At 40.0% G+C, this 14123-nt stretch overlaps 1 protein-coding gene across 1 annotated transcript in view; it reads right to left on the reverse strand.

The window, feature by feature from the left end:
• Window positions 1-1010: 1010 nt before the first annotated feature.
• LOC104499426 (collagen alpha-1(XIX) chain-like) overlaps window positions 1011-14123 on the reverse strand; it is a 47738-nt gene continuing 34625 nt past the window's right edge. The window contains exons 26-30 of the mRNA XM_010142931.1: window positions 11682-11852; window positions 10496-10562; window positions 8467-8622; window positions 1782-1859; window positions 1011-1556 (exon numbers count right to left, since the gene is read on the reverse strand). Coding sequence (XP_010141233.1) covers window positions 1420-1556; window positions 1782-1859; window positions 8467-8622; window positions 10496-10562; window positions 11682-11852 — 609 coding nt within the window. The 3' untranslated portion in view covers window positions 1011-1419. The remainder of the gene's footprint in view (window positions 1557-1781; window positions 1860-8466; window positions 8623-10495; window positions 10563-11681; window positions 11853-14123) is intronic.

Below are 14123 nucleotides of genomic sequence, written 5' to 3' on the forward strand. Positions count from 1 at the left end.
TTCACTTCCTATTGCACTGTAGCAACTTTTGAAGGACTAATCTAAGATCATCTGTTTCCTAATAATCAGGAGTGAAAATTTGGCCAACCCTTCTCCCTCCATTTCAGAATCAGTCTCTGTGTGATCAGTTTTCTCCATCTTTTCTTTTGCTCAACCCTTTGAGATCTATAGGATTTACACCTCGCTCTGTTTTGGTCTTCACTGATAATGCCCTTTCCTGTAGCATTTACTGAATGCCTGCAAACCCCGTGCAGTCCTGCTCTCTGTAGCACACCTTTCCAAGGAGGGTTTTGCACCTTTTCCAAATTTCTTTTGAACTCATAATTTTTTGCAACCAGTTATTATGACCTGTGAATTCTGCAGTCTACTGTTTCCACGTTCTTCTCAAGCTTATTTTGGCACAGGATTATTGCAGAAGGAAGAGGAAAAAAATGTGCCACCAGTAAGACTAGAGGCTTATGAAGTTCGTTCTTTGACTGTCTTACGGTGTACCCAACACCCTCTGCTCTAAAGCAAGGGGTCATCTTTGCTGCAGGCAGACATAATGGCAGAGTAGTTTGATTACAGGCAATGATACTACACTTACCAAATCCACATAACGGTTAGAAGATGTGCCAGTTCTCAGTAGGGAACACCAAGAGCAGCCCCTGGCAGTTTAATATCTGGAGAATGCGCAACCATGACCAACCACACAAGTCCTCAGTTGGGACAACATCCAGTCAGGAGAGATGCTTCTTGGGGCTACACCTGGCAAATTTCCAGTCAGTCTGAAGCTAAATGTTGGATGGGATTAGAGAGATCATAAACGCATCTTCATTTCCTTCTTTGACATCTAGCAAGTGAATGAAACGGCGGGGAGTGGGGAGTGTTTGTGGTGCATGTCACAGACTTGGTTCAGAAAGCGTGTCGGAGCCTCCTCAGGGGCCATGAGCATTTAGTCTAAACAGAGTTCCCAGTGCTCCAGCTCAGGTCCTGCATTCGCCATGAACAGGTACACTTTAAAACTTCCGAAATGCATTTTCTCCATTTAAACTTCACCACCAGCAAGAAAAATAAAGCCAGCTTACATACTGAGGCATACATAACTTATTTATGTACGCCTCTTTAATTTATAATAAAATTATCTTTGCTTGAAGAAAGAAGCTTATGAAAATGATTTGGGCCTATTTTCTCCTTTAAGCAAAATAAATATGAGAAACATAACACATGGAATGCACTCTGGAAAATATATGTCTTAACGTCCTAATGATGACACTGCAAATAACAGAAAAAGGCTCAGGTATGTGCCTTATAAATTATCTATATACCATGCAGTGTCAAGGGAAAAAAAAAATCCACCAAATATTTCAAAGGTTAAATCAACGTATTGAGAAGAGTGAGAAGTGACTGTGAACCCAAGCGTCTAGGGAAGAGGGGGTTTTATTTCCCGCTGGCATGTGAACGAGTCTGTGATATGGGGTAATAGCAATCCGCGGGACTGCATCTCCCGTTGGGTCCAGGTGGTCCCTGCGGTCCGGGTGAGCCTGGAGTTCCCGGTGGGCCTGGCAGGCCAGTAGCTGGTAAAACAAAGATAGAATTAGCGGAGCGCATGCAGCGCCCCACATTTCGTCACTGACAGTCAGCTGCATGCCAGCTCATCTGCGAGAAGGCAGGTGGGTCTGACCTCGTGATACGACCGAGACTGGGAGGAAAGGCATGGATGTAGAACCGGCATGAAAGCCAGGAGAAAGACCTGCTAGTTCATCAATAACAATAACAGAAATAAATCTGGAGACTTGTACCTGCAGGGCCGGGTGGTCCGGGGTTACCAGGCAGTCCAATTCCAGGCTCGCCTCTTTCCCCTTTCTGTCCTCTATAACCTACACAGAATAAAGATATGAAAATAAAAGTGCCCTCTTATTATAAACAGTGATTGTCCATATATCTTGTTGACATGAAATTATCAGACACATGCTCACTTCTTTTTCAGACTGGTATTTTTTTCTGAGACAGCTCTTAGGTTTCTAAGTTCCTTATGGAAAATACAAGCTTTTCTAGCAGTAACCATTGCATGCTCCACCAAGGGCTCTCCCTATGTTCACCAGCCAGGCCTTTCCCCAAGATTTTAAGCGACCTTCCTCAAGTTCCTCTAATAAAGAACCAAACGCATATTCTGCTCCAGTGTTATCTGTTTGATGAAATGATGTAAAAAACACCAACCCAAAGGCCATCTGGAACTGGACCAGTCCTTTCCTGATAGTCCACAAACTGAGTGAGACTTTGCCCTCTACGCTCTGCATAAATCTTTACGTCCACGCTTTTTAGACTGTAGTGGTATGCTTAGATAATCCGCTGTATATGAGACAAGACCCACTCCCTCCCCAGTGCTACAGAGCTGCCCTCACACGGCATGAGGCATCTTCAGAGCTTGTGCAGTTTTGGAGTTCTAGCACGCAAGGCCTGCTTTGACCCAAGTGGCTGTATATTGTTAACAAGGTGTGATCACTAACTAGACTTCAAACATTGGTGTCCGTTTTCTTCACAGGCTATAACTTTGTATTTATCTAAATAGGTTCCATCTTCTCAGGTGCTGCATCTCATGTTCAACCCCTGTTTCTTTTTCCTTAAACTCTTTGTTATAAGTTTTATTAGTTGAGAACACTCTGGCAGCTTTAGAGCAGAGGACTCGTGAATTTTGTTATAACATTTTGCTTAATATTTCAAGTTAAGAATCCATCTACAAATGTACCTTTTCTGTTTAGACCATGTAATTTATGTACGACAGGGGATGAAGGAATTTTTAAAGGAGTAAGTGTGAGGTCTGCCACAACACCTTACTTTAAAAGGAATTGTAAGGAAACCCTACTCTCTCCCCAACACCTCAGACATTAGCAAGTAAGGTGACAGATGTTGAAGATTAATTTGCCAACTTGCGGAATTAAATTTGTTTGGCTTCAGGTACCAGTACATTTCCACCGTCACCTATGCCATACAATAAACTTCCTCATGTGAAGAGCTGTAACTTGGCTTGAATTAAAAGAGAAGCATCACGGCTAACCAGTCAGCATAGTGGTATCAATACACCTGATGTCTCATGAAGATTAATAGGCACTGGCAGATGGATGGCAAAGACTGTCTTGTCAGCATACTGTGGTCTATGGCAACACTGGACAATCCAGAAGGAAACTACTGTTAAGTGCTGTGGGTACAGATTCAGGGTTGTTATGACAGGCACAATGCAGTAGGAATGGCAGACGGAGTATTCAAGATTTTCATTAAACACAAGCTCATTTTACACTTCGGTAGAAACTCTATTATCTGCTGCAATCACCCTAGGTTTCAAAACAGAGCACCGATTACATTACACTTCTTTCAGCACCCCAACAAGGAAATTACAGTGAGGCAAAACCATTAGAAAATGCATGCAGAGTGACATGCACAACGTACCGAAAGGAAATCAATGGTTTCAAAGTTTACAGAGAATCAAACAATATTAATCGTGCATTCTGGTGACTGAGTTGTGTTAAGCGGAATTGTACAAGGCATATAGGCACACAAGCTATAAAGACTCAGAAAAGTGAAAATGTAGGTGTTCGTATTCAGTTGTGAATCTTGATTTTGCTCTTTAATGACCACAGTAGTATTTATAACTACATCATGTTGGTTTGCTCTGAAAATCTTGTGTAACGCATAGCAGTTGCTGCTGTTCGAGAAGCTCAGTCATACAACCACACCACTACCTATGACACGTCCTATTTATTATATATAATGCTCAATTTACAATAGATAGTTACAGTACATTTCTCACTACAAACCCAGTTAATTGTAATTTTACAAAGTAGTGCTGCCACTAATCATTTTTGCATTTCTTTAGTTATGGGGAAAAGAGAGAAATTACGCTTATGATATATCACATTTACCATCTCCGTGGTAACCATTATGACAGGTATCTGAGACATCATAATTGAAAAGGGACTGAGATAGACTGAAAGTTTCTGTAAACATCACTGGAAATCAAGACAATAAGGAAAAAAAAACCCACAATAAGACAAAGCGCAGCCTGCCAATGCAGATATATGATGCAGGGTAGTGTAAACCATCACTGGCTGTGTCTGTATCTGAATACACATGCAAAAGTCTAGTTTGTACACAGCGGCAGGTGACTTCTGTTGACACTGAAGTTTAATACAAAAATTCACAAGTATCTTTTCTAAAAATAAGGCTTTATTTAACAGGGTGTAAGCATATTAGTAAACATGCCTACATGTAAACAATCCAACGTGTAATTCTGGCAGGAAAATATTTTATTTTTAATGAGGTATATTTTGCTCCGAAGTAGGGCCATGATTACACCTCTAGAGGTTGTCACTTTTTCTCTAAGCTTAAAGTGACAAACTCATACACAGTCAAAAGAAAATATTACCATACACATATAATCAGATTTTGATTTATTGTTTCTAATGTAAAGGCACATAAAAGATGCTGTTTATTTTTACTGGTAAAATTATAATACCAGTAAGAGGTACCTGCTTACTTCAAAAGGCGACTGCTTCAGCAAAGCCTTTCACTCAGGTTCCAGAAGTTTTTGTTCTGATTTCTGCAACCCAAAAGTTGTGGTATGTAAACACGTACCCAGCACGGGTCGTAGAGTGAACACTTGGTAGCAGTATGTAGCAAGTACGTGTTCAAAGTGATAAGCTTTCTTCTGCTCGTAGACGAGTGGTGATAACTAAGATACAAGTCTTGGTTTGGTGCTCTCCGCAAACATCACAGTCAGAAGCATCGCTACTGCAACACCCTCAGCTCTACTGGAAATGATACAAGATCCTGTCTACGAACTTGGAGGTAAGAAGTTCTCTCATTTAGACTAAATGGCTCTAAAAGGTATTCCACCGATATCATGCAGACCTTCTTCCATCTGCATGGATAATGCAGCATTTGAAACTACCATGTCAAGTATCTAGAGAAATCTTGAGGTTCTTTAAAATAAATATGAGGCAAACGTATCGCCACGACAGGGAACAACAAGTCCGAAGTATCCACTGTGTTTTAATGTGCAAATATTCTGCATTCTTAAAACAAGCAACTGCAAAGCAACTGAAAGCGTGCTGAGAGCAAGCCCTCTCATCCAACCTCCCGAGTATATTCTGAATTTCTTCTGTGTGTTACAGCTCTCCCAGCAGAGAGGTAGTAGCTGGGTTTCAAATCAAATTAATACAGGTTTCACCCTCCACAGCAAAGACCACTCTCGAGGAGGTAATGCGTGAAACCAGTGCAGCCATTTCAGAAGAGTGACTGTGTCTGGACACCATCCAACTACAAAGGGCTCCTGATGGTAGCCAAGGTTTCTACGTGCTCCCGCCATACAAGTTAATAAATGTAATAAGAGACACACATTTTACAGCAGATTAGGAATAAAGATAATGAACTTGCACTACTCATCACATGGTATTTTTCCTTCTTCAGCTGTGATGTTTGATTCCTCAAGGCTACCACGAGTTCTGAGGACCTATAAAAAACTCTCATTTCCTAAATTTGGCCGAAACAGTGAAGATCATCTAAGATGAAATCTTCTTTTCTCTACTGAGAAAAAGAATCAATAGTCGTATTAACATAAAGGATCTCTGGATTGCAAAATTATCCCAAGGTGCACTTGGCCTAATGGACAAAAATTCACTTACTATTACAGTTTTAAAAATCCAATTAAGTAAGTGGCATTAACTGATTTAGAGCCCCTAACACGTGACAAGCTGACTGACTGACTGCAGATGGATGACACTGTTACAGCTTGTCTGTAAAGTTTTGAAAGAAAACTTCCAGCCTCCCTGTGAGACTTCACCATAATTTAGAGCACATACAGAGCAAACAAGCTCCTCTGCTCCCCTGTAAGCAGATGCTGTACATTTCAGTGGTGACAATGCCTCACAGTAGCAGCTTGCTGATGCATGTATATTTTTAAATGAAGAAATATATAAATTTTCCAATCACTACTATATAAAGCCTGTTTAAATTCCAACTGCGTGTTTCATAACTTAAGTTGCAATTCTTTGTTGTCTTTTGTTTTCATGCTATATATTTACTGCACATATTTATGCAATAGTTATACTGCATGCTATACTATTTTATGCTATAAAATGAAAATTATTTGTAGCTGAACCACTGGAAAGTACCTGACGTACACTACAAACAAGCTTGCTGAAAGCCAGCAGGTTACAATTCTGGATTTCATTAGAAATGAATGACTCTATGCTGAAGAGTCTAGCAATTCCTTAAACACACTTCCAAAAGTCAGTATTTAAGATTTCTGCTTCTGGGACTAACCACTACCTATTGGTTTCCTGCGCAGGGAAGGAGGGTCTGGTGGAATCTGTCCAGGTCATACAGACCAGTTCCCAGGGGAACTGGCACTGCACTTCGGGTGTACGGAGGGACCTCTGTGAAGCTGCAAGTTAAGCACTTCCTCGGACACGCAGTGCACCTGCCTGTGCTGCTGGTTGGCTCTAGCAGGCTCTCTGCTCAGCGCGCAGCATCACAGACAGGCTCTGAAGGCATTCATGGAGGTCCTTGTAATTGCTCTCCAGAAGCATCTATTTCTTTTCACTTTTTTTGTGGGACAAGAGATTGTTTCATGCTGCTAGCCCAGATGTGCGTTACTGCACACAGCTAAGCTCTGGAATTGACAATCTGGGCTGCACCCAAGTGAGAAAATATGGAATATCTGTCAGTCAGTACCAAATGCCCATTATGGTTTGGGCACGTATGCACACAGCATGCTACCTTGATGGACTCAGCCACACAGGCACGTGACATGCTTTGCCAAGAAGTCTTGTCTGTTATGTCCTTAATGGCTGAAAATAAGCTGGAATATGGAGGGATACTTTTCAATCTCTCAGAGATTTGAATATCTTTTTTTCTGTTGGCACAAAACAATAACACGCACAGGCACAACTGGGAAAGGCATGAAGGGTATTTGTAAGCGTGCTTCTCTCACGGGACTATCTCTTACACAGAGTGTAAAAAGGAGGCAAGACAAATTTCTGGTTTTATTTCCTTGAAAGTATAATTTCATATATCTTTTGATGTATCAGAGAAGTAACTGCTTTTTGCTCAGCTTATGTTTTACTAATCAAAAATGACTATCGAGCGGATCAGTAAAATAAGTGGAAATCCTGTTTACCTGAGGCACTACTTTTACTTAAGCATAAGGCATGAAAAAGCAGCTTTATTTTCTTTTTTTTCTTTTCTCAAGCATAGCTATCATCTTAACTCTTGATGCTCACTAGCTGGAAATGAAGCCTAGTACAACATTCCACTTCCCAGAAGCATGTGAGACTATCCACCACATACATCATTATTGAACAATCTGTCACTGACATTGAAGTTGACTGTTTACAGTGACCTGAATATTTAGGTAATGATGAAGTCAGTGTTGTAAGATTCTAAGCCTTTTATTGTTTTCCTTGATCCTTTATTCTTGTTCTTCTCATTCTGAGCTCATCACACTTTTCAAGCTTCTGTCAGGGGTTTGCGCTTATCAATGTTAGTAAGTCTTTATTCTTCTGATAGCTTTAGGATCCACACATCTTCAGCTCTGCTCTCACGTTCTTCATTCCAGTCTGACTTGCTCTGACTCCAGAGCAGACCAAACTAACAAAAGATAATAAAGAACTACCTACAGATAAACTGCAAATTACATATTATCCACCCACAAAATATTATTCATCGATAAATTCTATTTTCCTTTTATTCTGTTCTCCTCTTCCTTTTAATCTCTGAGGGTCTGACTCTATTGCAGAGCACAGCAACAATGAGCCGGGATTCCTTGAAGCTAATTTTGCAGCAAAAGACAGTTCAGTGAAATGAGAGTTCTACACTGTCCAAATACATTGCAGTGTATAATTTACCATTTGGGGATAGTCAAAAGCTGATTATTCAGAAACTGATTTGTGAAAATAGATTAGTTCACTATAAGAAGAATTCATGTGGTAATATTTCAGTTTTCACTGCTTCTTAAAGAATAATATTTGCCTTCAGTTTTCCTCCCCTGTGTTGTCTCAGGATCACAGCTGGGAGTACTCAGAGTTAGAGATCAAATTTTGTTTCTTAAATAAGATGGTCTCTCAATATGGGACAGGATCTATATAATTACATTAGAGTGCTGGCATAAGTTTTTTCTTTCTTGTTAAAGCATTTTGGAGAAAAAAAAAATAACTGTTACAGTAGCTATCTGTCAGCTTTAGATACCTGTCAGCAATTAACTTTGTCACTTAGTAGAATAAAATGCACTGATTAGGAGTTTTTAATCAGTAAAATCCACACATTTACTATGGGTTAATGTTTAGATCTAGTCTGGGAAAACGTTAAGTACAGTTTTAAAAGTTAATCATTAGGAAGCTAAGTAGGTAATCCTGGCTTATTTAATAGTCATTAGCAAGTATATAAATATTTCAAGATATAATTCATGGGAACATTTTTTTTAATTCCTACCTTGAATTCCACGTTCTCCTGGTGGCCCCGGCAAACCATCCTTTCCTGGAGGCCCTGGTAATCCATCTTTTCCTGGGGGCCCTGGTTTTCCATGAGCTTGGGAGGCAAGCATTGCAGCAGGCAACTTCAGCTGGGATGCAAACTGAGCCATCCTTTCTTCAATGACAAAGGAAACAAGAAAAAGTGGGTAAGAAACCTCCTAGCAAAATACAGGGAAATAAATAAATCCCAAAGCCCCACTAAAGTAAGTTTCTGGAAGTAAGGTGTTTAATCCTTCTAAATGCTCCTGTAAGAACTGAGGACTTCAGTTCCAACCCAGACTCATGTTTGAGTCTTTACCCTTTGAACACATTTGTGCTGAAGTCTCTATTACTTTCTTTTACTAATATTCAATATGTTTTACTAATATTCACTATTACAGTATTTCAAATGACTTCTGACTCCTGCTCATAGAAGTATTTAAAATATATGAACACAGCATAATTAGTACTTAACACTCCTGTGAAAGGCCACCTTATATATTTGTAACTCACAGGAAGCTGCAAAGTAGAGCTTAAATACTGCAAACAGTTCTTGAAATATGCTGAAGCCCTGAAAACAGTTGTGAAAAAAACTCCAAGTGCTCAGCAAACACTACTAATTGCAGAGATTTCAGCGTGAACTGTTCATGCAGGTGGAATGAAGTGCACTTGGTAACATTTCAGTGTTCCTTAGAGGTAGACAAAATAGGTACTAACCTTGAATATGTGTCATTTATACCACACTAAAAAGCTTAACTAAGCATTCTACAACACTGCGGTGGAGTTTTAAGATGTAAGAAAAAAAAAAAGAGTGTAAAGAGAGGAGTGGGCATCAAACAAAACATAAGCAAAGTGATAGAAAATAGGCAAAGTGAAATAAAGCCCCAGATAGAAGGTCCGTGGGCACACAAAACAGAACAACTATAAAGACAATAAACAATATTCCCTGCAGGCAGTACACCTTCTTATACTTTCTCTTTATGAACGGACTGAATTCTTGTTACCCTTCCATTTGAATGGGAAAAGGAGGTATCATCAGCTAACAAACTGCTCTTGAAATACATAGTAGGTTGGACTCCTAAGTGGTAGCAGTCTGGGCAAGGGTGAAAACACACAAAATTATAGCCTTGTTATAAAGTGAAAAACTGCCTGAACAGTTAAAAAAGTCTCAAGCTTTATATGATTGCTTTTATCCCTAAAGGATAAAAAGGTTTCGTATACACAAATATTAATGACAAAATAGCTAAGCATATTGCAGACAGAAGAAATGCATTTTGCAATGGAAGAGAAGCTACTGCTGAGAGGTGTTTGAGCAGAAGCCTGTTTCAGACACCTACCTGAGTCACAGCTTTTCAACCCTGACTAAGAAAACACTGGGGAAGAAAAATATTTCCTTTTCAGAGTAAGGACACACCTAAGAAAGCTTACATTGTACAAAGGCCTTGGCTGAATCTGGTACTTGCATAAAACTATGCCAGAAGATGGTGGTCTGCAAGGGAGCTTTGGAGCTCAGCAGGGATGTTTCCTGGAAATGCACAGCAGTTTAGACCTGCACGACTGAAAGCTGTTAAGCCTTCCTCTCATTTAGATAGTCATCCATTAAGCGGCCAAAATAATTAGATATTTCTATTGTCTCCCCTTTAATAAATCTACAATGTCTTAATGCTACATTATAGTCACATATGTATATGTAAGAACAGATGATACTCCCATGTATCTACAATGATACATACACGTTTGCTGTTATGATTTGGAGTTAACTACCTTTTAATGCTGATCTTTCACATAAGGAAACACTCTGGTTAACAGATACTATAATTAACAACTATCTGAACACAATTGCATTAAGTAGACTTAACCAGCAGTTAAACATAGCTACAGCAACAAGGCAGCTGCTAAATCCAAGGTAAGTTAGATTACGTGTAAAGAAATGCATATAAAGGCTGAAGGGATGTAAAACATTAGAGAACACAATTTAGGATTTACATTTACTTGTATAATTTCCTTACCTTCAAAAACCTTAAGAACTTCTTGTTTGATATAATTTTTTATTTCTTCGAGTGAAACTGTATCGGCCTGATGAGGGAAAAAAACCAAGTGATATGTATCAGAAGAAACATACAGAGGGTGATTTATGATGCTACAAAAATTAAAAAAATGCTGAAACTAGCATTAAAAATGTAAAACTTTCACCAAAATGTAAATATTTTACTATATTTGTGTTATTTACTTATCTGTAAAGGCCACTTTTCTGCAAATACATTATAACATCCTAACAACCACTAATGCCATGAAATGGAAGAGGCACTCCCAACTGTCAAGGTGACTGGCATGCTATGTGTACGGAAATCAACTTGCGTAAGACAGTAAGGATGTCCAGTGACACCACCAGGTTTTACTTGCCTTTTGCAGAGCATTTGCCTGCTCCTCAACCCCTCTAGTGTTGTGGAACACTTGGGGGCAGTGTGGGTGGTCGGAAGATTACGTGCTGTGACAGTAAGGCAGTAACCGCCCATGATGGGTGAGGCCTTTTAAGGAACTATATAGCCCTGAGTAACTGTGCAATAAATCGCCATTTTGTGCATCCTCTGTGTTAGAGTCAGTGTATAAATGGTCCTCAACGGTAGAGGTTGAGTGTCCAGAATCACAGCAAGTTACTACACTCTAGGGACTAACTGCTTTCATGCACAGCTGACTAACTAGAACTGCTTCATGGGACCAATAACTTCACTGGAGAAGTTTTTTAGAGCTTTACCCTATCTGCGTGAGAACCTGTAACACGGATATGTGCCTGTGTGCACATGAGGACAAACCCAAGATATTTACAACTGACAGGCAGAATTTCATTGTCTTTAAATGCTGATTTCCCTTTTACTGAGAATCAGTTTTGTCTGCCTCCTTTTTCAGTTGCAAAGACTTACACTTTAGCTTTTAAGCTCATGAAAAACATTAAAATTAACAGTATTGAGTAGCCGTCTGGATTTTTCAGAAGCTAAAGTAGCACATAATTAAAATTTATCCATAGCACACGTTTAAAAATAATTAAAAGTAACTGCTGGGTATATTCTTTCCACCTCTTAAATGAACACGGAAATTAACTCAGAGATATCTTAGTTTTTCTTATACTGGGGTATTGTTTGATTTAGTTTCCACTGCTCAGCACATGCGACCTTCATATCATCTGAATTAACTTACCGGAAACCCTGGAGGTCCTGGTGAACCTGGCGGACCTTGATGACCTGGTGATCCTGGATAGCCTCTATCTCCTGGTGGCCCAACAGGACCCACATCTCCCTTTTCTCCTGATGGGCCAGGTTTCCCTCGCTCACCTTGTGGACCTTTGTCCCCTGGAATACCCTGATCTCCCTGTGTAAAATAAAAACAGAAAGAAAACCATTGCAGATACTGGAAGGAACTAGGAAAAGTCACCCAAGAACGCCAATGAGAAAACTGCAGTTCAGAAATAGATTTTACGAGTCATGCAGAGAAGCTGATTTTACAGGCTAGCCCTTGTCTCTGAACATAGTAACGTTTTGTTTTCTTACACCTTTAATGCTGAAATCAATAACAACAACCACAACAACAAAATAGCGTGACTCTGTAACCCACTTTCCAAGGACGCAACTTGGGTACAGAAAGTTCATAGCCCTTATACAATGATCTAGAAATATCAAATATGGCATAGGTAGAATTTAGCTACTTGAATTCCCCTAGGCACAAGGCATCAGGCTTTTTCCTGTAAGTTTCCCTAGCAGCCTAACTTTTTTTCTGCATGTATACAAATTTTCAGTTAATCAAAGAAACAACAAATACACAAATCCGAATTTCTTGCAAAGAAAGTAAATTAAAGGTCAATGTTCTGGCCAGCAACAGCTTCCATCATGGCTGAGATGGCATTTAAATTTGTGAGGAATTAAATATTTTAGAGTGACTTAATGTATTAGCTATTAGTTCACTCAATAACAGCTGTGGAGCAAAGAGAGTGTGGCAAGTCACACTTTCAGCTTGTTAATGAAGAGCTGGCAGTTCTTAAGGGTCACTGACTGTCCTTGCTGCATCACTAGAACTAATAAGCAGCAAACAGCACCAAGAACTGACTACATCATTACTAGATAAATACAGAATCTACATTTATGAGAGATGAATGAATGGAATTAATTTCATTCTTAATTTACAGCAAGTTCTTGTAAACCGCGTTCAGATCTGAAACATCATCGAGTGATAAACCAATAAAACTGTAGCTATATTCTCAAGTCACATTTACATGACATGTAATGATTGAAAAAGAAAGGTAGGTAAGGATGCAGGCAGGAGGTTGTATAACATTTTTATCACCTATCTGTCCTCCAATCTGTATGACTTCCAGTGACTTTAGAGCTTATTCTGACTATCACTAAGCCTCACTACAAAGAGCACTGTAACTTGTGATGTTTTATTGCATTAACAGAAACCATAATGCATTCCCAGTGGGGGTTTAAATTGCCCTCAGTAAGAGTGCAGTGGCTCTGAACTCTGAAAGTCTTATCAACTCACACCTGTAATTGTGGTGGGTTGACTTTGGCTGCCGGCCACTCTTTCATTCCCCTTCTCAAATAGGACAGGGAGAGAAAATGAGACGAAAAGCTTGTAAGTCAAGGTAAGGACAAGGAGATCACTCACCAATTATTGTTAGGGGAAAACAGACTGAACTTGGGAAAGATTAATTTAATTTAATTAATTAATTTATCCCTTCCCATGGGATCCAGTCCTTCAGGAAGTGCTCCAGTGGGCATCCTTCCACAGGCTGCAGTTATTCAGGAATGGACTGCACCAGTGTGTGTCCTCCTGGGGACATAGTTTCAGCCTGCTCCTGTGTGGGCTCCTCTCCATGGGCAGCAGCTCCTGTCAGGAGCCTGCTCCAGTGTGGGCTCTCCAAGTGTTGCATCTTCCTTCAGGGCCTATCGACTTGCTCCAGCATGGGGTCCTCCACGGGCTGCAGGTGGATATCCACTCCACTGTGGTCCTCCATGGACTGCATGGGACTGCCTGTTTCACCATGATCTTCTCCACAGAGGGGAATCTTTGCTCCACTACCTGGAACAGCTTCTCCCCTCTTTCTTCACTGACCTTGAGTCTGCACAGTTGTTTCTTACATTTTCTCACTCTCCTCTCCCAGCTTTGTGCAGCATTTTTTACCCTTTATATCACACAGGCAGTGCCAATGTCACCCCCGGACTCAGCATGGGCCAGCAGCAAATCATTCCCTTTCTCTTCCCCTTTGTTAATGGAGAGCATCTGTCATTTGTCTAGTGGCTGTCCCAGCCCTAATCCTAGCAATAAATGAGCCAGACAGCAGTACTTTGAATCTGTTGTTGAAATGACTTGAAAGGCATATTTCTGATTGGCATAAACCACATGTTTTCAACTGATTTGTACTCAGTTTATAAAGTAGTAGCAACAGTTGTGTTTAGTCACTCAAAGGATACATAAAATTATTTCAGCCCAGGTGACAACTTTCTTAAAACGCAATTTAGAAAGATATACATATATTAGACATGAAAACCTCCAATGTTTTATTCTGGCCTTCCAATTTTGATGCTCCCCTTTTGTGTAATTGCCAGAGCTGGTCTCAAACTGAGGGAGTGCACTGTACAGCAG

This window comes from Buceros rhinoceros, unplaced genomic scaffold (assembly GCF_000710305.1).
Source record: "Buceros rhinoceros silvestris isolate BGI_N320 unplaced genomic scaffold, ASM71030v1 scaffold17939, whole genome shotgun sequence".
Taxonomy (NCBI): Eukaryota; Metazoa; Chordata; class Aves; order Bucerotiformes; family Bucerotidae; genus Buceros; species Buceros rhinoceros.